The sequence below is a fragment of the Filicampus tigris genome, chromosome 14, assembly GCF_054856515.1.
Source record: "Filicampus tigris isolate MCC_2025a chromosome 14, RoL_Ftig_1.0, whole genome shotgun sequence".
NCBI lineage: Eukaryota > Metazoa > Chordata > Actinopteri > Syngnathiformes > Syngnathidae > Filicampus > Filicampus tigris.
This window is the reverse complement of record NC_141230.1, coordinates 21,711,974-21,737,393: the sequence shown is the minus strand read 5'-3', so window position 1 is coordinate 21,737,393 and position 25,420 is coordinate 21,711,974. Positions and strand designations below refer to the sequence as shown.

Here is a 25,420-nt window from a genome sequence, read left to right as displayed (position 1 = left end):
TGGAGGTCTTTGCGTGAACGTACTCATTCACCGAATGAACGAAAAAATAGCTATCGTTGGCTCATGCTATCAAAACAATAAATTGACAAATTGACAGTAATGAAATGATGGGAGGAAAGGAAAACGCCAGAAAAATAAATGCTTAAGTAAAGTCGAGATAGGCTACCTCAAAAATGTATTTGAGTACTGTTTCTTCCAACCACTGCAAAATTATAATGATAATGATCGATTTGATATATGTTTTAAATTTGAAATGTCATTTTTTTGAAAGTATTGTATATAATATTTATATTTATATTATTAAACTAAAATAATATCCGCATAATAATATTATACACAATGAATAAGAACAAAATGAAAAATTCCGCCTCTTCGTCGTTTTTCGCTGTGGCCGCTTAGAAAAATGAACACAGATATACAATAACAATACCTGCATAACAATATTACATGCAGTGCAATTAATACGACATAAATATGTATATTAAAATTAGGAACAAAATCATCAGATTCTTTTTTTTATGCGGGTTCAATACATCACTTCCGCAACATTACGGAAGTGATGTGCCAGTGCCTCCCCGTCGTCATGGTGCCAGTTGCTTTCGTTGGGCTCTCCCGGCAGCTGTGTGTGAAAACCCAGCGTCCAGGCGACTCGAGTGGGCAACATGACAACTGACACGCGGCCACCCACAAGGTGCAACTGGTCAAGAAAGTGGGGAAGAGCCATGAAGCTGGCGACGCTGCTCTTTTACGGCTTCGCTCTGGGGCTCGTCGCTCTCGGCCTGAGAGAGGTGCTCACTGGCTTTGAGGAAGACCGATGCAGTATGACCTACATGTTCCAATATCCCGAGTATCGGGTAGGTCGCTCGGGGCTTTTTAGGACTACTAAACACAGCAGTCAATTTTCATTTATCACGCGTAGCCAAATGTAAGCGAAGTGTGACGTGACCATGAAAACGCTGGTGGAAAATAAACGAGGCCGCCAAAGTGTACATTGAACGGAGATTCGGTTCTACGACGCGACCTGAATTTTGTACTAAGTTGGAACGCTCTATCGTTAGCGCCGTAGTAAAAACACAACTGATATTTGTATGAAAAGAACTTAAAGGATTTGTATAAAAAGAACGTCAAGGCCATATTTAATATGAAATAATCACATGAAAAACGTAAATCAACGGTAGAAGTGTATTGAAAACAGTGTAGAGGTCCTCGATGGGTACGTTTCATTGTTACGAACAGTGGCAGCGGCGTAAGAAGACGTCATGAACATCGATCTTACTGCCGTACGCAATCATCATTGTTTTATATTTATGGTCTCGTAGTTAAGTTTACTACTGCTAAAAGAGTCTTTAGATTGGATTAGGTTTCAGTTCAGGTGCGATTCTATTTGATTTTGATTCAATGTTGATTTAAATGCTGTGATGTTGAATCCGTAAGAAGCAGGAATGCACAATTACAATCACTCTTGACAGCTTTCAAAGTTTTATTTTCATGCCCATGTAAATAAATGCACCTCACATTTTTGAGCCAAAATAAGGATTTGCAGAAGAATTTCTTGTGCAAGTGAAGCACCAATAATAAACATGGCAATTCTGTATAAACACTTTGGCGTTGATGTTCTTGTGTTACTGTGTAGTCCGACCCGCGATTGAAAATAATGGATGTTCGCCAGCCGAGCTGCCAAATCAGAGGAACTTTACGAGTTGTGACCTCTTGCTTCTATTTCTTGTTACTCTGGGCACACCGCTTTTACTGACAAAACTGGAGTGATGCAAATCGTTGTCAAGCACGTCGGGCGTGAATTTCCTGCATACTCACGTCAAGTGCTTGCACTGCCTCTTGCCTTTTCTCGCAGGTCACTTGACAAGTGTAACAAGTAAAATGACATTTGGTAGTTAAGTGCTACCAACTAAAGTGATGGCGGGAGTTCCAGTACCACCCGTGATGAGTGAAAATCCGTGAAAAAGAGTGTATCCAAAAAACATTCTCAATAATTTATCCCTTAAAATAGTCCTCCCAAATGCTGAAACACTCTTTTAGGTTTGTAAATGTATTTCAACTCTAAAAACCTTGCATAAAATGTGTACATTATGAATCATTTTGGAAAAAAAAGTAAATATAGAAATAAACGTGTGCCATCCACCTCAAACTCTGTCCTCAAACAGCTGTGGATACGTCATCTTCCCAAACATTTTTCAAATGTAAAAACCTCAGAGATGCTGGCGGAAATTGATGGCTCACCGATTCCTTATGCCCTGAAGCATCCATTTTTAACCAAAAAGGCTAACTCAAATGTATATAACAAAACAATTTTACCCTCGTTATTGACTTTTCAGCTTTTAAAATGTAAGTATTGATCTGTGAAAAAAAATATCCCATTGGTGTTGAACATCAGGGTTTTTTGTCCCAGAAAAATGGCTAAATAGTGGGACTACAATGAATAAACCTCAACTTCATAGAAAGAAACCATGTGAGTTTAAATGTGACTGTGCTAATGTTTGAATCCATGTCTGTTGGGGTGTTTAGCGTGTGCCGTTGCCTCGCCGCGTGACCAGGCTGTACCCGGCGTATGGGCTCTATCTGTACGGGGAGGGTGTGTACGCTCAGGAGACCCGTGAGCTTCAGCTCTTCGGCGCCCCCGTGATCTTCCTGCATGGGAATTCAGGAAGCTACAAGCAAGGTAAACGCAAGCATTGAACAGATACAACTTTTTTTCTACTCAAAATTAAGCGGGCTGAAAATCTTAACCAATAATGATTGCGAGATGTTCAATAATCGGGCCTCTGCGGACTTACATCACAAGCCAAGGCTTCAATCTGTCCCGATTGTCGGTATGTGTGTATCCTGCTTTGCCTTACGTTTTGTCCTGTTGTCTCTTCATTCAAGTGCGTTCTCTGGGTTCGGTGGCCTTGAGGAAGGCGGAGAACGCAGAAGGCGGTCTCCATTTCAACGTGTTCACCGTGGACTTCAACGAAGAACTGGTGGCCCTCTACGGCGGCAGTTTACGGCGACAGACGCACTTCCTACACGAGAGCATCAAGGCCATCCTGAAACTTTACAAGGTCGGGCGTCCAATACGAAACCAACTGCGCTTCCTGCCTTTGTTGGGGCTCTCTTTCCTGCCGACATGTCCGCCACTTTTTTTTAGCCTGCTCTAGCCTACTGTGAGTCCGTTTATCAATGACGAGAACAGCGCAAGTGTTTTGAGGGGCCTGGACAATATTTTCTGTCCATTGACTTGGGGGGCTGTTGGTTCCGGGTCCGTTGAACCTAGGCTCCGATGTAAATATAGATTATTCAATAGATATATGATCTCCACTTTGTCGATTTTCGTCTCTCACGGGGGCTTCTCGAACGTAACCACCACAATAAATGAGGGACTACCGTATGTCCCCTTTAAGGTTTTAACAGTCTGCTTGTTTTTTAGCACCTGAAGACGCCGCCCCAGAGCGTGGTACTTGTGGGCCACTCCATGGGCGGTTTGGTTGCCCGGGCGCTGTTCACGTTGCCCAACTTCAACGCCAGTCTGGTCCGTCTTATCATCACCCAGGCGACCCCTCACTTGGCCCCAGTGCTGGTCTTGGACCATTACCTGCGGGGTAAGAGGAACTTAATATGCTCTATGTACCAGTATGTAGTTGAGTTGAGCGCCGTGCCCTGACCTGTTCTGTTATTGGTGCCAGATTTCTATGCGTCGCTGAGGAAAAAGTGGGTGAAGCAGGCCGACGAGCTGAGGAACGTCACGGTCCTGTCAATTGGCGGTGGATTCCGCGATTTCCAAGTGCGCTCCGGTCTCATCTCCATACCTTGTTCTCCGGGAGACCACACGAAATTGTCATTGGTGGTGAGTTGAATGTTGCACGGTGATGGGACATCAACGAATATTGATGCTAATGAAGTACAGCTAAAAGCGATCCAATAAACCCCCAATAATTCGAACAAATAGTTTGCCTCATATTTCGAAAGTGGCACGCGTTCAGGTTTTTGCCTTTATACACCACTACCACAATGAATATAATCACGCTCCTACGACATTGCAGGTCAAAAATAAGTATAAGGTTCAAAATCTGGAAAAACAAAGCATCAATCTTATGTGGGGCTTACGTCTCTTACTTTTTATTATTTGTTTGGAAATGTAGCTTTGACTTTTCTCATAAAAAAATCTCAACAGAAGTGTGCCTAATAATAGAGTATGTTTTTTCACACATTGAAGACAAAATCTATTGAGTTGTCTCCTGTGGAAAAACAACTCGTCTGTCAGAAATTTGTCTGATCCAAACCCAATAGAGCAAGTTTTACAATGTAATTTTTGTAATACCCAGATGAAAAATATTCTAATTTGGTGACACTTTTATATTTAAGTCTTAAGTGTACACTTACCTCAAGTGATTTTTTTTAGCAAAAACAATCAAATCTCACTGGACCTGTTTTCTGCCACTTTGCCTGTCACTTGTACCCATGTGTTTTTTCCTTTCCAAGGCCACTGCGGTTCCGAGGACTTGGGTTTCCACTGACCACCTCTCCATAGTGTGGTAAAAAAAGACACACATTTGCTGTGTAGTTAATGACTTTTTATCAAGCTATCAAGCACACTTCTTTTTTTTCCCCCTCAGGTGCAAAGAGCTTGTTCTGGCTACAGTCAGGGCTTTCTTTGACCTCATCGATCCTGAAACAAGACAAGTCCGTCATGGCTGGTTACATTTGAATTTGAATTTTGGAGGTAACTGTTGTTGTTTTTTTAGTTCACAGACAACCTAGCTAAAAAGAGTGCTGTGCTCAACCACCACTTCGTTAGACACCCTGCCCGAATGCTGGGAGACACTCAAGAAGACTCTGTTTCCATATCAGGTACTTTCCTACTCACCTGGATGGACTCATATTTACCGGTGGTCACGTTCAATTTCTTTACGGTGATTTCGATCGTTTTGGATCATGACAGATGCTCCAGAGGCTTGGAGTGAAGTCAACACTCTGCGTCTGGCATACAGCACGCCAAAGGTACTGCACACTCGGGTCCAATGCATTCAAGACATTTGCTGCCTTTTCTGTGTCACTCAAAGTCTTCCTTACTGCTCTGTGCTTCCAGGAAGTAGAGGTCAAATACTTCATGTTCGCCCTTTCAAGTCGCAGGAAAGCTTACAGTCATTTCTATTGTCGGAGCAGCAACCTTGTGAGTTTGACAGAAACATTGTGCAAGTATTGTGCAGACTTTAATGAGGCTGGCTGGCTTTAAAAAAAAAAAAAAAAAAAAAAAAAAAGCCCTGAAAGCTAGTTGATGCGATGACTTGGCCTCTGCCTGACAACGATGACTGTAATTATTAATAAACCTAATGAAAAATGTAATCTGGAAATGTGGAAGGTTTACTCTGATTGCTGTTCACCAGGACATGACCAGCTGGGTATACGCTTGTGTGCGGCAGAATGGCTCTTCGTGGTAAGTGTGCCAGTAACACTGCACCAGCTTTACCATTCGACGTGTAATAGTGTCACTGTCCTGTAGCACAGTAGAAATGTTTGTTTCCACAGTGTGCGCACAGTGGATTTGTCCAATGGGACTGAGCTGCTTCCTCTCTATAAGGTCTGTAAAGGTCATAGCTCGTCTGAACGGTGCTCTTGGTGGTGGTTTATATGGTGCGTCTGTCACCGCCTTCAGGTGTTGACGCTGAGTCTCAGTGACCTGTCTTCATTCACTCATCTGGTGGTGTCGGCCTCGAACCTGAGTGGCAAACAGGTGGGTACTTTACACACATTTACATTATTGGATTGAATTGATTGAATTGAATTACCGTATTGAATTGCCTTGCCTCTATAGGGTTGATGTATGGAAACAGATTTTGGCTAGTCTTCTTCCCTTCTAACAAAAGTTGTCAGATGCAGATGTAAAAGCTGAACTTTTGAGCTTTTAAAATCTTTGGAGACCCAAATGTTTTGATTCTTGAACGAAAGGATTGGCCTCACTGTTCCAATGCATCTGGGGCAGCAGTTTTATATGGCGCCACATCACTGCATGGTTAAACTTGATTGCATCATTTTAGCGTTTGTGGATTGCAGTTCACGGTGGAGTGCGAGTGGCAAAGACAATCTCTGGCTCTGTCACTCCCTGTCCCACACGTTTTGTCCTTAGGTGAGTTGTGTTTGCCATTCTGATCTCCTGCCAAGATGCGTGATCTTACCATTTATTTATTGTTTTTGTTTTATTGAATTTTTTTAGGTTTGACAGTCAGCGAAGTTACAGTGATCTCCAGTGGCCTTTTCCACACAATCAAGCTGCAACACTTTCATGAGGTATGTGGCAAGACATAGTCCTTGTGTCCCGGCTTTGGCAATGCAGTGCTGACATCTTTTATGTGTTTAGGTCTACCAGGCTTTCAGAATTAGCGTTGCAAGTGAGTGTAAGGTACAGCAAGGTAAGTCGCGTTACTTTTTGTCAGTAAACGTTTGGGGGGGACAAACTTTGCTAGAATGTTTTTCTTTTTTTTTTGTCAGTCGGTAGATCGCCCAGTGTCTACAGAATGAAGGTACCGTGGTTCTTTGAAGATGTTTTCACAACGGCGAGGTTGGTGCCAATTAGCGTCGGCTGCCAACTGCCAAGTTGCCATTTATATTCACATTTTGACCTGTGACGTGTGGTCGTTCCACTAGTGTGCCATCAGTGACGGAAATCTCAGGGATGCTCCACACTAATCGTCCTGACAACGTGTCCGGTGTCCTCCTTCAGCTCCACACCTCCCCCAACTGCCAATATAAGGTGACGTATGCCATCTTGGCAGTAATCCGTCCACACAAACACATTCGGTTAAGTGGCAGAAATGGAAAAACAAAAACAATCCCTATAAAAATTGTCTGCCTCATAAACAACATTTTAATCCACATTCACTGCATCACCTTAAACAGGTCAGTGTTCAATGGGGACAATTCACCCATTTTTCATTAAAAAAAGATCTTTACATTTTTTAATGTACAGATCTGAAATTAACAATATTTCATTGTATTTATAATTGTATTTGTTTTGAAATTTGCGATGAATGTAGAAATGAGACATTTATGCCCCCCTTTTAGACCCATGTTTATGTAAATGAGAATTAAGAAAAACGTTTTAAACTTTAAAATGCATCAATTTGATGCGCATCTCATCAATGTATATTTTTAATGTTGAGTTCTAATCGAAAATATTTTGTCTTTTTTCCAGGTCTCAGTGAGGACGTCATTACCCAAGGTGTTGGGACAGGTATTTTTTTTTCTCATTTGTTTCTTACTAAAAATGAATTGTTTGTTGTTATGTTGTGGGTGAAATTGACTCACTATCAAGTTAATGAAATAAAACAAGATTATATACCTTTTTTTTATTTATTAAACTATTCAATAATCGCTCATGCTTGCAAGTAAATGGTTAGTTAATTAGATATAAACAATGTTTCTCGGGATTATTTTTTCATTTTAAATATACTTTTGGATAATTAAGCCTGCCCCCGCACCAAATTGCTGCCCTGTGAAACAAACATACCAGGAGGTTTGAAGTGGGAACATCACAGAATCTGAGCTCCGGGTTGCACTATTGACATGTTATTAGGTTGAACTTTACCTAGACTAATGAGTCGTTTGCTCGCCCAGATCCTGCGCTTCTTTGTCCCCATGGTGCCAGTATACACGACTGTAACTCTCCTGCTGGCCTGCGGTGCTCAACTGTCCAACATCTGCAAGTCACGGAAAGCTGCGCCTATGAGCCTCGTGCTCTGCAAAGGACTCCAACCTCATAAAGTCAACTTGTCTGTTTATATCCTACACATCCTATTCAGGTAGGCGTGGTGATGCTGGGGCCCGTTTGTCGGTCAAACCTTGTTAAAAGTCTTCTCTTCTCATCAGTTGTAGTTGGTTAAAAAACACATGGTCGCTGCTTTGCCTTCCCATGATGGATGTGGCCCCTCCCATCTTCCCCGATGTGGTGCTTGACGATGACACGGTGCCGTGTGCGGAATGGCCGTACCTCCTGCACCCGTTCCTTTACATCATCGGCGCAGCTGTGGCATTCTGGGGCACCGCCCTGCTCCGACTCAGCGCGCGGCTTGTTTCGTTGATCTTAGCTGTGCTGCACAGGTACCTACCACACAGTCGTCCCTCGCCATATCATGGTTCCGTTTTTGCGTATTTGGTTTAGCACACCTATGGTAAAGGGAGTGACACAAGTAAGTCAGTACAGTAAATCTCCCTCCATCGTGGCTTCTGGGTTTGCGGTCTGCAATTTCATGGATTTAAAAAAACATTTTCTTGGTACAGTTAACTCTCTTTTGGTCGACTGTAATTTTATTTTGGGTTTAATTCCATTGTTGACCACTAGATGTAGGTACACTACTTAGTTTGAGATGGTGGACATTTGAAAGAACAATGCAAACAGGATTTTTGTGGAATATGAATTAAGTAGAAAAATCCACGCAGGGGGCTGCCATTTTGCCATTGTCGACTGAATATGACATCATGGCTCACCAGTTTTCTTGGTTTGGTCACGTGACGTTCACAAGCTAGAACCCTGATTCATATTCCACAAACGCAACATTAATCGGAATACTGTGTTTCGACTAGACATGGGTGCATGGAACGGGTGGGTCTGGTTCGTAAACCCTGCCTGATTACTGTAATGAGAAAAATGATGTGAAATATTTTTGGTGCATCAAAGAAACACAACAGGGTGTTATTAATTGTTCCTGTTTTAGATCGTCCATCTCGAGAGACTGCGGCACTCTGTGCCTGCGCACCCAGATCCTCGTCACGATCTTTCTGACCATCTTGGGCTGGAACACCTGTGGAGCAATGCCAATCATGGCTGCCTTTGTGTTACATCTGTACAGGGTGAGTGAACAAGGTCCTGCATACTTTTTTTTCCGGACTCGGTAACGTTATGTCCACGTTGTGATTTCTAGATTCTATTTGCATTTTGTTCAAACGATAAGACTAATATGCCAAATTGACCCAGGTACACGCTGTTCTGCTGACTGCAGTATATTTGCAATTTTGTGTCCAGGTACTGAGACTACAGATGACAGAAAGGTCCTTGCGTCACATTCTCAATCTAGTAAGACAAACTCGCCACATAACTACAATGTAACATACAAAGAGCAAGTTTTCAGCTTTCCTGCAACTGTTTGCAGGCGCCTCAGAAGCCCAAAAAATATTCCGTAACGGTCGGCAGAGAATGCAACAGCGCGCCGCTGCTGTCAGAGTGGGCGCTACGGGAGGTCAAAGATGACCTGCAGCTTCACCTCTGTCTGTCGGCGCTCTTTACGGTACCGGTGATCCTCAGCGCGCCCTCGCTCGTCTACTGGAGCCGCAACCTGGGGTACGACCTGACACCACTGTGACGCGTTCGGAGAGTAGTGCTGTCACAGAGTGCTTTCAAACTCAAACGTTAAGTTGGGTACACACTGTGGTGCCTTGAGAGATTACCATATTTTCCGGACTATAAACCGCTACTTTTTCCCTAGGTTTTGAACCATGCGACTTATATAAAGGTGTGACTATTCTGTGAATTTTTCTTCCACCGCTAAGGGCGCTCTAACTGGAATTACAATACAATACAATTCAATTGCCATTAACAGGACGTGACTGCAGGTGTAGGAGTTGAACAGGCGAGGGCGCTATGCACTAGGTTATGAATTGGGTGGTATGCGGAAGTACAGCAATAAAAGGTGGACGTTAACAAACCGGAGTGGCAGTGGGCAGTGAAATGAAAATAAGTACTTGTTATTTTCTGTTGATTCTGTTTCATTTTAATCAGCAAAGTTGCTGCCATGTTAAAAGGCACTGTTAGAAAAGAATCTGTTCAGGTACATACATGTACATTTACAGTTCAAAATCATGCCATTTTGAATTTATTAGCATTGTTTGTTAACATTGAGGTAAACAGTCATAAGGCAAAAGCTACGTGGGGAAACTTCAACTGGGAATGAAAATTGTGCTGCTTGTTGGGAAATTAGAAGAGATCACTCACAAGTCCAGCACTCGTATTCAGCACAAAATTTTGCTCACAAGTCAAAGCATAAAAAAATAGTCTGAAGGACAGCTCATTTCTCGAAGCACATACATGGCATCACTCTTATCACAAGGCACTTGTGTACCAATAATTGGGCCTAGTTAGAGATTTTTTTTTCTTTTCTTCCAGCGGAAGCCAGCAAAGATCATTGATGTCTTCTTCAAAGCAATTACGCTCTTCTCTCCATTCTTTTGCAGCTACTCCACCCAGCTGGATCCCGACCCCTACTGGCCGTTCTTTGTACCTCTGTGCGTCATGTACGTGAGGCTTATTAACTGCGACACCCAGAAGCTCGCCAACAGGTAGTTGCATGCATCTGCAAACCCACCAGGGGAACGCAGTCGCGCCATCCCAACATGAACTTGACTGCTTTTTTTTTCCCACCCCTCAGCAAACTGCTGCACCCGATGTCATTCCTCCCGTTACCCCTGTCTGTCGCTATGGTGATCTTCTGCCCAATGCACCTGTACAGAGTGACGTACTTCCTGTTGGGAGCCCTTCTCCCCCTGACTTTATGTTGTCTCCTCTGACGGTACCTGTTTCTGTTTTTTTTTTCTTTCTAACAAGCCTCGCCACTCAAAGCTCTTTTTGTGAACACTTGGTAATATTGTCTTAATTTTTTGTTTGCCTTGGAGCAGAGCCATAGACATACATTACTCGGTGAATCGCCTTCTCCACAGTGGCGCCTTAACTAACGAGGGACGAGAATGACACGTATTTCATCAAACGCAGATAATTTATGAAAGTTGGCTAGATTAACGCTAACAACAACAAAAGATATATATATATATATATATATATATATATATATATATATATATATATATGCGATAATGATATTTTTTCGATATATTGTGCAGCCCTAATATATTCTCATTCGGGGCACAATATTAATATATAGGACCCCTTTGCTCTACTTTGTCTCTGAAAAACATCTTAATATTACTGTATCTTAATATTACTGTATCTTACAGAGATTAAAAGGGACTTTGTGCATTTTTAACCAGTATTTTTTAGTAGTATACTGCCCTCTGGTGGCAAAGGCTCACAGACTAAAAAGAGAGGCAATGGGCATTGATGCATGCAATTACGATGAACAAACTGTTTCATATTTTACGTTCTCTTGATGATGTTATATAAAGTGCAATAGAGTGCGATTTTTCTCATTACAAAAAGCTGGAACGGATTCATGGGGGATTGGAACAGATGAAAGGCATTCCCACGCATTTCAGTGTGGAAAACAGATATGGCAACTAAGTCTTTTGAGCGACAAGCATTCTCGTCACATAACAAATTAAGCTCACAAGCCAAGGCACCACTGTTCGGTGTCTGCATGTAATTCTCCACGCTTAAAGCATGTGCGGCATTTGCTGCCAATCAGGACCAACCTGGCCAACCAAGTTTGCCTTCTGCTGTATATCTATCGCTCTGCCCACCTGCTTGCCTTCGAGGAGCGAGTTACGCCGCTGATAAGTAAGCTTATCCGCAGCGTTGTACCCGTTTGAATGTTTGTTTGTTTTTTGTTTTGTTTTTTTTGTGGTGGTGGTGGTGGTACTGTTCACTGTGTTAAAAGTCCTACACTGCCTTTACCGATGGACTGTTGAAGCTCGGCCTCATCTGTTGCCAGTCGTCATGCATTCCTTACCTTAAGAGAACCCAAAGTTTACGCATACAAGCCAATGCGGTGCAGTAGACCACGTTTGAAGAACACGACCGTAATAATTGCAGCAAAATGAAATCTACAACATAAACATAAGGAAGCCTTCTTCCTCTCCCTTGTCCTTCCCTCTTTCAATGTCCTCTTGCTGCTCCTCTTCATTCGTCTGCTCCTCATCTTTGTCCTCATTTTTCCCTTGTCCTCTTTTTTTCCCCCCAAGTCCTCTTGTACTTCTCGCTCTTCTTCCTAGTTCTCCTCCCCATATCACTCGTCCCCATCTTCCTCCTGCTCTTTGACTGGCCGCCTCTTCTCCTGTCGCTCATTCACACGCATTAAACACGACCTATCAAGGAAAAGTGACTTTTTAATGTATGCAAATAGTTGGGTCACTGGAGTGCCTGCCCACCCTGTCAAGTGTGAAATTACACCGCCGATCTTTTCGTAAACCAGAGACCCAATTATTTACTTGTGTACAAGCAATAGAAGGCTCTTTGACATATTGTGTCCCCTTGAAATAGTGGAGAAAAGGCATGATATGTCTCCTTGAAGTTGAACATCAATCAGTTGACCTCTGTCTGTGTGGACACCAGATGCCTTCAGACCCTGAATGGAGCGTAGCTCGTCAGCCATTTGTCAGACCTTCGAGCGTTGCGCTCACTTTCGCGGCCTCCTTCACGCTACGGTGACTCGGTTGCTGCTCCTCAAACGGATATTTGTTGTCCCTGCCAGGCGAGAACGACGGTCGTCGTTACGTTCTAAGACTGCGTTATTTTATCGGCACGCTCTCGTCAACGGTATACAACGCTGTTTGTTCAAATTAATTTGTTCATATGGTGGATATTTAATCAGGTAAATCGATCCTGTTTTTTTTTTTTTTTTCCCTCGATTGAGATTCGACTGTTATTCGTGCTACATTTTTGCTTGTATGATCACAAATAACTACAGTGACTTATGTGTTTGCGTGAAAACATACTGTGCTTTTGACGTCCAACATCAAACTAGTTTAGGTTATCGCGACAAACCGGATGTCCCGAGAGCTTTAGCGCTTATTTACGGGCAAATTGTCTCAGAATTTCTCAGGAGCAGCAATAATGTTTCATTATTCAAGTGTCAGAAATGGAAAAAAATCCAGATCAACATCCGTTTCTAACCATTTCATTGGAAATATTTGAAATGCACAATTTCTCACTGCGTGTATTGTATTTATTGAGCCGAGCAGACAAAGTTTCGTACCGAAGATTTATTTAACCTCCGTTGGGGGTCGAATTGAACCCTTTCAAAGTCAAATGAAAGTGTAAGTAAACATAAATAACATTTAAAATGCTGAGCAGTGTAATTGGGTGCATTTTTGTTTATTTGCTTAACCACACATGCTCTGCATCAAGTTGACCCGGAAACATTTTTGTTGTCCCTGAGAAACCGACTTCAGAGGGTTAAAACAACAACACACCATTTATTCGGTATGTCAAAGTGAAGCCAATGTTGTATAAACTGCAGTCATTTGGCCGTTCCTCTGATTGTACGGTTGTATTTTATAGTATTGCTTTGTCATTTTAGGAATCATTCTCGAGGCTAATCCATGATTGTTGGTTTTAATACTGATGCACAAAATGACCGAAAGACCGACTCTGAAAATAGACCAAGTTGCTGTATATTTTACTGCACGGGAACTACACACTACGCTTGTCCAACACTTGTGTGCCTCTTTGCTTCGCTTAACCCTCCCGTTATGTTCGTTTCTCAGGTTACAGCACAAACGTTCCGGAGTCCATTTGACCCGGGGCCTGTTTAATAATACAAAAAAGTGTCACTCAATCCTTAAAAGTTTGCCATTATTAACACTAACTTGCAAACGTGTGAAATGAAACATTGTCAATGTTGATCACGCGTATCATGCCAAGCAGAAGTTTCATAGCGACTTTAAGCGACGTAACAAGAGGGCTAAGCATACTACTGCGCTGACCTTACACTACATGAGCCGGGTGTGTGAAATCATTTTAATTTAGTTTCAAGTGCCTCTTTGGAAAAATAACAACCCATGTCGTCCTTTGGAAAGGCAGCAAGTGGGACTCCTTTGCTGGATTTTGTTGAAACACACTGTAAACTCATGTAATAATGACTACAAAAAGACGTGTGATGATGTGCCAACTTTTTTGTCTTTTTGGTATCAGTGCATATGTGGACGTGTTTTTATTGTCTATACAGTACTAATCTTATCCAGAAGAGGCCTGGTTCGGATCTGACCATACCTGATTCGGGTTGTGTGTGTTTTTTTATTTTTTATTTATGAACATGCCAAATCTGCCACTTGACAATACATACTGGAAATTGTGTCACAGTGTGAATCCAGCTGTAGAATACCAGGAATTACTCTTAACTGTGTGCACTGCATGGTTAAGGCCTGTACGCGTTATAACGCAACGTCGTATTTTTGTGCTATCGTGTCTGTTGGCGACATGTTTTGTCGACGCGGTTCGAATCAAATGCAATACATCCACCCGGAATTAATCACACGGACAAAATTGTTGGTACCCTTTAAAAAGCCACAAACACGGTCTCTGAAATAACTTGAAACCGACGAGTAATAAATCAAAACTACAACAGAAAAGCCGGCTTTGCCTTTTTTCTTGTCTTGTCTGCTCGTGTTTGCCGTTAGCGCCAGATCCAACTCGGTGTCCTACTGTTGCAGGAAGCAAATTCTTGCCGTGCGCAACGCTCCCCTCGCTCTCGTGGAGGCAAAGTGATGGTGATTGCGAACTGCTGTCTGCCATCTCTGCGCTGTAGGAACTCCAGTCAAGCGGAACGCAAAAGTGCCACTCTCATATTGTTGCGCAGTGAGCTTCACAATTGGCCTTTTCATCGGGGTTGTGCGAGAACTGAACAGGTTTTCTAAATTGTTGTATGCCACCCTGATAAATAAGCACCCCCGCACCAACTGAGGAAGCTAGGCTGGGTGACTGTCCGGAGCCACTTTCAAGCATTGACTGGGGCCTGCCCACCAGATGACGCTCGATGAAACGCAATCATGTCAAAGCTGAAAGGTAAGCAGAGTTGCATCAAGTTTTGCTGGATGCACATAATAGTTACAAGGCCCTGAGCGTCTGACAGTTCCTGGCCAAAAAGAATATCGCTGTGCTGGGGCAACCTCTCCTACACACCTGACCTGACTCCGTATGTTTTTTTTTTTCCTTCTTTCCCATGCTCAAGCGGTTCATCAAGGGTTGTGAAGATGTGGACGACACTCTTAAAAAGGTAAGCAGAGCTGCATGAAGTTTATTTGGGGTGCACGGATTAGCTTCTAATTAGCAGCACATACTGTACTTCATTCCAAAAAGTTGTCAACAGTGTGATTTGGAAGGTATTTGATTTTGATGTCTGCTGCATGCGCCGCACGATCTGCTACACTAATTGACGAGTGCAATTCAGCGCCTTAGGAATGAAGTGCTGCCTTTGTGAAGGAAAATGCAATCCATGCAGTCTTTGCGGGGGGGTTGCACGTCACAGTCGCAGTACACCTTTAGTTGTCATGGTAACTAAATCCATAGTCCCCATTGGTCTAGCAGTATGTGAGACGAGGACACTTGCATGACACGGGACCGCCCCCCTCAAAACAGGATCATTTCAGCACGCTGAAAAATGGGGCCTGCAGATCAGCATTGGCCACGGTTAACTTTTACAGCTGTTGTTCAAAGCTGTAGTAAAAACATCCCAGGGGAAATTTAATCATGTTGGGAAAAAAAAAAAAAACATCCTGTGCTTTTTATTGACATCTATTTTCCCAAATATTTCCTTTGAAAGATCCTCTTTTTGTTTTGTTTTCAGGCTCTGTGGAGCCGTAGCAACTAAAACGCTGCATTCTTCATTTGCACTTCCACTTTACGGGTCCCTCCGTGAGTGGAAAGCCGAGCAGGAAATTGCCAAGTGGGCTCCCGTTGAGCGCACTACTGCCATTTCCTGTCACTGTGCCAGGCTTGCCACATGTGTGTGTGTGTTCGTGTGTGCGCGCTTTGCTAATGACCGCGAAACCTCCGAAAGAAAGGCCAAATTTGACCCGTAGGTCAGCTAATCCCTAAATGAGGCACTTGGGAAAAAAAATGTTTAAAAAAAAAACAGTTTATCATTTTTAAATACTAAAAAACGAATTTGATTCTCTTCTATTGTACTATTTTTGGGGTTAAATAACTATTTTATTTTGTTAATGATATTCAATTCAATTCCTATATTAGATTAACCGATCATTTCGTAAGACTTTATGCCTCGATGTCACAGACCAGTTGCAAATCCACGTGATGCCGCTCATACTGTACGTCAAGTCACATGACCCCAGATGTGGCGCGCTTCTGCCACCTTGCAGCTGTGCCGGCTGCAGGGAGCCCTTCAACAAGCGCACTTGGCACCAGCGCGCGCAACAGCTGGCATCCAGCTCGCTGCCGCGGCTGCTTCTCAATGCTTGCCCTGGTGCCAAAGCAGATTGCGGCAGCACATCGGCTAAAAATTCGAACACTCCATTGTCACAATTAAAGGACAATTAGCCACGTTCGTTTCATTTGTTTTAAGTGACGAGTGGTTGGCACGCCTGCTTTGCAGGTTTGCGGTTCTAATTGTTCGCGGGTACTCCGGCTTCCTCTCCAAATACACGAGGTTCATTGAAATGAAATTGTGCGAGGTTAATAATGTGAGAGGGAATGATCCATTTTCCTTAGCTGCCCCCTTTTTAAGCCGTACATATATGCAGTACTCGCTGCGTACTCCAGGGTGTCCCACTCTACTGAAGCTTGACTAGTTCAATGCCAGCGAGTGTGTACACAAATACTTTTTGTAGCATGGACGCAAACAATCACTATGGGGGGTTGGCGTGATGGGGCTTGAGCGCGCATCATGCAGAGTTGTTTAATTGCTGTGTTGATACTGTTGTCGTAGTGGCTCGGAATCGGTTCCCATCCCGCCGCTCTCGAAGCTCTTTTGACGCATCGTTCACGTTTCACAGGAAGCCGAGCTGACATTCAGGAAAGGTCTCGAAAAATGCAGTTATGCACTGAGCAGCGTGCTGTATTAGCGGGAGGGATGTGCGAGCAGGCTTGACAACAGTCGTGCGAGGCATCCTCAGCTCAGAGCGGGGAGATCCTCTGGGGAGCACGTTTGAACCACCGCCAACAAGTGTGGGGACAAGACAGAAATCATGCATTTAAATCGGCTTTGGCTACATGGACCCAAAACAGAATGAAGAGGAACAGATACCGTACAAATAAATGTCATCGTTTGTCGAACTATGTCATAGCAAATGAATCACCGTGGATTGTGTGGTCCACAGATGTTCAATAGGGTTTGACTCAGGGTTCTTCGGAATAGGACAATGTTTTGGTTTTGGGTCATTATTTTCGACACTTGGGCAGGATCCAGAATTCTTGATCTGCTCAGATTCAGCCAAATGCTTCAGAGATCATCGGACGGCGCTTCACAGTGCAGATGGACAATAACGCAAAGAATACTGTCAAAGCAATCAAAGAGGTTTCAAAGGCAACCCCCCAAAAAGGAAAATGTTATACAATGCCTAAGTCAGTCACCTGACCTGAATCCGGTTGAGCCTTCCTTTGACTTGCCGGCGACGAAATGGATGATAAAATGCCCCAAGAACTAGCAGGAAGTGAAGACAGTAGACTGTCGAGGCCTGGATGAGCATCACCCGGGACGGAATCCAGCGTCTTAATCTGAGTTAAGAAGCAAAATCCACCATCTCAGGTGGCCATTTTGTCACCTCCGTCAACTGAAAATGACATCACTGCAGTGGCCCAAGGCTCGGGTAACGACCAATCGTGGCTCAGCTTCAGAAAACAGGTGAGCTATGATTGCTCGTTACCTGAGCAGCTCTGATGTCATTTTCACTTGATAGAAGTGACAAAATGGCCGCCCATAGCTAAAGCAGTTAATTCCTAATCCGTTGTGGTCAATGAAAACCAAAAAAAGAGAATTGTGTCCACGCCCCAATATTTATGGATCTGACTGCATGCCAGGCCAAATCAAAGTTAATTAAAGTTAGTCACGTGTATCTCATTTCAAAAGCAGAAAAAGGTATGTCGACTAGTTGCGTCTTGGCGCGCCCTTTAAATCATTGAAGTAAGCCTCCACTCGACGTGCACTCATAATTGTGTTAGCCGGATGAACAAACACGAACCCTGTTAGCCATTTTTCCTGTTTACTGTGGGTGGCTGAAGCCTCCAAATTGAATCACAGAATGGATATGAGTTTGATTGGATTTGTCCAAAAGGCTTCTCTTTCTCCAACTTCTCTCACGGGCCTCGACAGCAGTAGCGGCCACTTGCTCGCGCCTTGCCGCCGATCCCCTTTGTCGCATCGCGGCGTGCGACAGCGCCGCTGCGAGTTTATCCTGGGACAGATAACGCCGCCGTCCCGAGAGAACGCTCGGCTATTGTGCGCTCGCAATCGTTGATCTTCCTGTCGTCGGCGACAGGAAATTGAGCTGCTGCTGTCAAAGCAATATTACAATGAGGGCGCGCATGCACACTTTCCTGTACGGGACATCTTGGAGCAGGCCAGAGATCAAATTACCGCTTGGCTTTGCACCAAACACGCTTGGAGTAGTAGAGAAAGGCCATCGGTCCATCTGCCCGTCAGCCCCCAGCTCTGTCCGGACATCAACACACCCACGAACCCAAACCTCCGTCCGGCCTTCCTTCCTTCCTTCCTTCCTTCCATCCATCCACCATTCCACATACCAACGCATCTATTTTTCCATATGGTCTTCTGACCATCCATCCATCCACCCACCCATCCATCCATCTCCAACACGGCTATCTTTCAAACATCCATCCATCCTTCCTTCCTTCTTTCCATCCATCCACCATTCCACGTACCAACACTTCTATCTTTCCAACATCCATCCTTGCTTCCTTCCTTCCGTAATCCTCCTCCAACACATCTATCTTTCCATATGGTCATCCGTCCATCCATCCATCCTTGGCCGTCTTTTTCCGATACCTGAACTGGGTTTGTCAAAGTAGGAGCCTTGGAATCCATCCAAAATGGCTGCTTTGAAGAAAAACGGTGGTGACTTCCTGTTTAACTTGAGGCCTGAATCCTTGAGACTTTTTTTTTTTTTTTTTTGCATCCTATTATTATGAACACGTTTACTGAACATCCTACCGATCTGTGGGGCTGGTTGTCGGAATCTTGTGATGAACAACATTTCAGATGGGTTAAGGTGTGCGATGTTCAAATAACCTTTGGGGACAGGTCACTTTGTGAGGGTCATTATCACACTTGGCACTGCCTTTTAGACATCTGCTTAGCTGCCTTGCTTGATTCCACTTGTTAGCTAGCGCTAACCACTGGCTGGCACGTCGGCTACATGTGCCATGCGACCAGTCCAGGGTGAAGCCGGCTTCAGCCGGGATAGGCTCCACCAGCTCAAGCGTGACCTTAATGAGGACAAGCGCTGTTGGAAACGGAAGGATGGATTTCTTTGAAGGGCAGTTGTTGGTCAAATAACAAGAAGTGGTTTGAGAGTCGGTGACGAGCAATTGCTTGAAAATTGGGAGTCCGTGATCATCAAAATTGGATTTAGAGGACATTCAGGAAATTGACGCAGTAAATGCTGTCGCGTTGCACCCTGTTGCAATTATTTCTAAACCAAATCGCTCACGTCCACCCACTGGCACTCAGCTCTGCTTTTATGGGAAGGAGCCCAAGGCATACACAAAACAAGTCCACATTTTAGGATGACATTATATCCTTGTTTTTACTTTTCAGTAAAGTTGAGTATAATATGATATACAATGAAAAAAGTACTCAAAGCAAAAATTCTAAACCAAACCAAAACAAAGGCTGTTAGAAAACACCTGGAGTCGCTGTCTTGAGAAACCAAAGACCAAGTCTGAAATCTTTGGTTTCTGATGACTCATACCTGACTTTCGGCATATCGTATCAAATCAATCATTCTAAAAATAGCCGTTTACCATCTGAAAAACATCTCCTGACTGAAGGCTTGCATGACCAGGAGAAACTGATCCATGCTTTTATCTCCAGTAGACTTGATTGTTGTAACGGCTTTCTGACTGGACTCCCTCAAAAGAGCATCAGACAGCTGCAGCTCTGATCAAAACACATGCCTATTTTTTTTGTTCTTTTAGCAATTGTAGAAAACCCGTTTATATGCACTTTTAAATGTTTTTGAAGTCTTCTGTTAATGTGTTCAAATGTCACTACGTTTTGTTAGTAATTCTGGTAAGCTACTTCTGTTTGTTTTTCTCTGTTTCTGAATGTCGTTAGCTGTTGTGTTTGCAAACGGTTTTAGGTGCCGCGTCGGCATGTGTGACGCACATTGAGTTTCCTTGCATAGGAAATGTGTTATTTATACAAAGCTGTCTTGCCTTAATTTTTGGTTGCGTATGATTCAAATGTGATAAAGTGGTGTCATTTCCTTCCTCTTTTCTTCAAAATAGTCCAATAATACGTGTTAGTTTTTTCACATTTGTATCATGTGCAGCCAATGTATATGTTCCAATAAAGTTAATCAAAAGAATGTTTTGCCTTTGTGTGCACCATTAAAACATTTTTTTTTTTTAAAATCAACGTTTGATAAATGTAATAATTAGAGATGCACTTTGTGGACAGAATTTCATGCCATTGTGCAAGTGTACCTAATGATGTGTCCGACCACTCTCCACTAACGTGACGTCGTCGAGCTGCCAATCAAACTGATCTTCAAGCCGGGCCCCGCCCACCGCGGAAATGCACGCAGCATGTTTGACAGCTGGGTGCAAGAAGAAGAAGAAGAAAAAGAAGGACCAAAAAAAAGGCGCAAGCCTGGCGGCTGGCGGACTGCCTGACTGACTGGCTGACTGACTGACTGACTTCAGTCCTCTGCTTCGGGGTGTCTTGAAACGTCGGGGGATGCTCTTGGAAACCGGCAGACGAGCACCTTAAGGTGCGGGCTGAGGTAACGTGTCGTTTCTATCCTTGGGAAAGAAAAAGTGTGCTCGGCTTCTTGGGTCAGACGTTCGGGAAGCGCACAAGAGTAATCATTCATATTTTTCATGCCACAGAAGTAGTTTTATGTGAAGTAACGAAGTACAAACACTTGGTAGCTGTACTCGAGTAGTTTACGAGATGTCTGTAGTTTTTTTTCGTTTTTTTCCCCCGTTTCTTTTTTATTTATTTGGAAACCGATCCTTACTTCGTCAAAATAGGGTTGCCAACGACCGCGGACGATGGACAAATGACGTAAAAAAACGTCATTAGACAGCGGTAAACTCAACCGCGGTATATACCGTATTTGTTCAGTTATCCTAACTCATTTTGCATTCTTTGTCACTCCTTTTCGCTATTAACAACAACAACACTAGAATGACGTAAGTAGCATTTGAAAGAGTTCTTCTCATTTTTCCATTTCGTTAAAAAGGATCCGCGCTTCTACTTCAAGTAGCTACAGAGTGTAAGTAAGTACTTGATCCCCCATAGTTTTTTCGGGCTAAGCTCCGTGTTTGTGTGACGGACGGAGGCCAACTTTGTGCGTTCCCCCAGAGGACTGCCGGCGTGTTCCAAAAGTGCAGCTCTGCTCCCTCATGACGTCACTGGAGTGAAAGAATTCCCTCTTCAGCCTTTGAGCTGTGCAGAGCAGCTGGTGGCCTCGTGGACGGTGCAGGACAACCGCACAAGCTGCGGCAACAACACAAGCGGCCTCAGTTTTTGCACCTCCTACAAGAGAAAAGCCTGCAGCCTTGCTGGGTCCAAACCACTGGACAGGTGAGATTATTCGTTCTTTTTTTAAAATTATTTTTCAAACTCTTAACACCTTTCAACTGGTCCTTCTCTGATGTGCTTTTTTTACACATCATACTTGGATATATAAATTTCTCATTTCAGCGAATGACTTAAAACAGTTGACATTGACTTCAAAGTAGGCCTGGGACTAATCGATTTCTCTAGTTCAAAGCGCATCCCTGTTGAAGTGCATCGCTTACGTGTTTGCTAATCAATTCAGCAATTTGTTTGCTCGATTTACTGTTCTGCGACTGTTTCAAAAAAGGTTACCATGGACTTGAACTCGTTCACTGGCATAAGATTTCAAAGCCAACTGCTTTAGAGCATTTTGACTGATCTTTCAAGACCCAACGAATAGTCTTTTGTGTCAATATAAGCACCAAACCTACCAAAAGAGTATAGAATCTCTTCTTTCACCAGAAATAAAAAAAAGTTTCTCTCTACCTTTATTCTTTCTGAAGTAATCAGTCGTATAACCTGAGTTCATTTCACCAAAAACCCTGGTTTCAGACCAGAAAGTGGGAGAAAACGCTGTAAAAGTTGGAAAGAAACATCAAACGAACAGTGACTTTGAAACTGATGTTTTTTGCTTATGTGACACTTCAAACGATAATCACAGCAAAAACGAGACTGAGAATTTTCTTTTGATGTCAAAATAATCTATATTTGCTAGGGATTTAGTATGCACGATAACCGTTTCCCCCCCCCCCACCGATATTATGGTACACATGTCCACTGAATTCCGTGTGGATCGGTGAACCTTGTGTCAGTGCAGATTACTTTTGAACTTTACAGAGGGCGCCAACAAAAAGTAACAAAATACAACTTAAAAACACATGTTAAAGAAAATAAAAATGAAAATACCTAGAAAAAAAAAAAAACGAACTGAATCTCGTGACGACCAATCACGGCTCACCTGCTTTCTGAAGCTGAGCCATGATTGGTCGTTGTCTGAGCCCTGAGCAATTGTGATGTCAGGTGACACAATGGCCGCCCGCGGAGATGGACAAAAATGGGTGGATGAACGCTTCTTCCACAAACGCAATATTCATCAGAATGCCTTGTTTCAACTAGTGAGCCTGCATAGAACATATTCTTGGGAAAAAAAAAACCCAAAAAAGTTTGGGTTGCCTTCCACTTTAGATAAGTGTGACTCCTCTTTGAAATGTTACTTTCAAGACCAACATTGACGCGACGTCTAATGTTTAAAGTGCTTTGTTGAGCATCTTTTGGATTTATGTTGATCGTAAGGCTACTTGGGCACACGCGGGGGCTCGCGGGTACATTTGGAGTCCAAATAAAAGCGAAAGCTCGGCGCTCTCCCTCGTCACCCAGTTCCATCTCCCTTCATTAAATATGAAGTTGACGAGCGGAGAAGAAAGGAAGGCGATTATTGGCCGGGGGTCCAGCGGAGCAGTAAAAAGCAGACAAGAGGAAGATTCAAGGCAGTAAAATGGACGTCCAGCATTTAATGGGCAACTGTACAGAATCTCTCAGCCTCGACTGATGTGATTTGAGGCTTGATGAATCCTTGTGTTGATCCAATGAGCTCGCGGCCTCGAAGCCTTTTCCCCTCCGCTCGGCTTCCTATAGTGAGCCGTAGCGCGCAACTCGCACAATAAGCCCCCTTTTTTGGGTCGGCTGCGCCTCGCCGGGGCCCTTGTCCTGACTTTGAACCCGATTCCAAAACTCATTTAGCAAGTGTTGGAAGGCTCGGCGCTTTGGAAAGGCATCCTTGTTTGTGGACATGTTGTGGATGTCACGCTAATGGTTACTAATGGATTCTATTAATGGCGCCGTCTTGCTTGTTGTGAGAGGACCATGCTGTGCTCGGGCACGCTTAACCGCGACCGTTGTGGACTGTATACCAGCAGCCAGATTCCCATTTTATCTGTTTCATGACTTCACAGCTGATCGCTGGCTCAGGTGCTGTAAAAAAAAAACCAAAAAAAAAAAAAAAACGCCCGTTTGCCCGCGTCAGCAAACACACAATTGGGCCCTCGGACCAGCGTTGGCATAGTTGGACATTTTCATTGTAGTTTCTTTTGATTCCCTTTGAGCTTGCGGTTTTCAAATGTAGTTACTTTGAATTCGTTTTTAGAATGGGCTAAATACTTTGTTTTAGAATTAGTTTTAGTTTTTTCATATATGGAGTATTTGTCGAGTGCCGTACGACCGTACAGTAATAACAAAGTCAATACATTTCCAATCAAGCCCCAAAAGCTCATGATTGAAATGAGTTGACAAAGATGAAAACGAAGGACATTTTCGCGACACTGATCAGTAGTTTTTAGTTAATTTTATAAACCTAGAAAGTAGTTTTTGTTAGTTATCGTTTTTTAAAAAGCAGTCTGTTTTTTTTTTTCAATTTCTATGAGTTTCCGTTAACTTGAATAACCCACTTTTTCATGGCGATACCTTTTGAAATTGTGATCTGTCCTGTCTGCCAAAATCTTTTATGTCTGTGGGATTGCCGTTTTCACGAATTTGAGCGGAAACAAAATCATGTCAAAGCCAAAAGGTAAGCAGGGCTGCAGCATTATTCCGGATTAGATAACAGCGTGTGGCATGTAGTCAAAGGTTTGGCGAAGTTGCTGGTGTGGGGCCTGGGGATCTGCGCACTAATTAACAAAATAATTTGCCATCTTGCTAACGAAGTGCTGCATCCCTGAGTGAAAATACCAACGATATCTTTTAGTCTGTCTTCATGGGGGCTCAATATTCTTTGCAGATTCTGGGCTGGCCTCGTGGCAATTCCCTAGCTCAGCCCCAGTCGCCATGGTAATGACAGCCATGCTTGCCATTGGCCCCGACGCATGGAGGAGGCGGGGGGAGCAGTGGCTCATCTGCATGAGACAAACAGGACCTCCCCCTTTCAACAGGCTAATTTCAGATAGACTTGAAAAATAATGTGAATTTTTTTTTTTTCCCCATCACTTGAAGAATTGATGGGGAATCATCAGTGGGATACTCGATTCCTAAAACATTTGAGAGCTGCAGCCCAACTGGGAACCGTTTCAACTTATGACCAAAATGCATAATGTATCTCTTTAAAATATATTCTCGTATAATCCAACATGCTCCCGCATATTCTCGTCCCTGGTGGTCTCTCGTTACCTCGGGGTGGTCACACCTGATAAACGGCGAACTAGTATCACATAATGTCCTCAGCCCGTCGAGTTCTGTCTTTCTAATCACCAGCACCAATGAAACGGCGCCCGTGCGATGTCCTCCAAATCGTCCGATACCAAGTTGCCCGGCCGGCCTTGTCCCGACAGCAGATGGATGCCATGTCCCGTGGTCACGGTCCGGCTCCTTCTCTGACAGAGCCAACAAGCGGCTGCTCGGTGTCTTACGTCACCGCGCGTCCGGTCTACCGGGAAGTGTCACTTCCTTCTTCCCTCACAGTGGCGCCTTTACTCATTCCCTTTAACACCAGCAATGACTCCTTGAGTTAGTCACGCCTGTTGGAGGTGGCCAAAAGGCAGTTAACTGGCGAGCCAATTGATCATAAATGCCCGTTTTCCCTCCTATACTGAAGTTGACGTTGTGTAAAATTAGGCTGATAAAATTCGACATACCTCCGCTAATACCCGAGAACACGTCAGTGGGAAACGGAGGGCTGCCGCCGGCTGAATTATTCATCGTCAATTAGAGCAGAAAACCTGGGGGCTGTCGACACGGCACAAGTGCTTTTTCAATGATTCATGTCATGAGTTATGCAAAAGGAGGCGTGTCTTAATTGTTGTTTCCTGCTATCTATTCCGCCGCATGCTATTTTGACGGCGTCGTGATTGCTACCCAAGTGAGCCATTTTCAAATGCTTCCGGCCCGTCGGGCTCATCCAGTGTCACGCGTCGACCAATGAAAATAAGATAGAAATGCAATGTTCGTTTTGCATATTAGTGACGTAGTCGTAGTACTGCATGGTGGTACGTATTTCAATCACTAGTGTTGATGTA

At 43.6% G+C, this 25,420-nt stretch overlaps 2 protein-coding genes across 5 annotated transcripts in view; both read left to right on the top strand.

Annotated features, from left to right (window-relative positions):
* Nucleotides 1-562: 562 nt before the first annotated feature.
* On the top strand, nucleotides 563-14,286 carry pgap1 (post-GPI attachment to proteins inositol deacylase 1). The gene is made up of 26 exons (XM_086051912.1): nucleotides 563-854; nucleotides 2,524-2,677; nucleotides 2,884-3,059; nucleotides 3,425-3,596; nucleotides 3,681-3,841; nucleotides 4,477-4,529; nucleotides 4,611-4,677; nucleotides 4,740-4,845; nucleotides 4,937-4,995; nucleotides 5,084-5,167; nucleotides 5,382-5,431; nucleotides 5,524-5,575; nucleotides 5,651-5,728; nucleotides 6,049-6,121; nucleotides 6,209-6,282; nucleotides 6,353-6,404; nucleotides 6,484-6,553; nucleotides 6,640-6,745; nucleotides 7,187-7,225; nucleotides 7,609-7,793; nucleotides 7,861-8,091; nucleotides 8,706-8,841; nucleotides 9,014-9,064; nucleotides 9,141-9,328; nucleotides 10,219-10,323; nucleotides 10,413-14,286. Exons 1-26 carry the CDS (start codon nucleotides 663-665, stop codon nucleotides 10,549-10,551), a joined length of 2,853 nt encoding a protein of 950 aa, XP_085908038.1. The 5' UTR covers nucleotides 563-662; the 3' UTR covers nucleotides 10,552-14,286.
* Nucleotides 14,287-20,472: 6,186 nt separating this feature from the next.
* LOC147136823 (histone deacetylase 4-like) overlaps nucleotides 20,473-25,420 on the top strand; it is a 90,367-nt gene continuing 85,419 nt past the window's right edge. Inside the window, exons 1-3 of one of the 4 annotated variants that reach the window (XM_086051081.1) lie at nucleotides 20,473-20,634; nucleotides 21,097-21,129; nucleotides 21,219-21,440. The gene's annotated coding sequence lies outside the window, so the exon portion shown is untranslated. Of the gene's footprint in view, nucleotides 21,441-25,420 lie in introns of all 4 variants that reach the window. The other 3 variants (XM_086051080.1, XM_086051082.1, XM_086051079.1) reach the window with 3 other exon arrangements.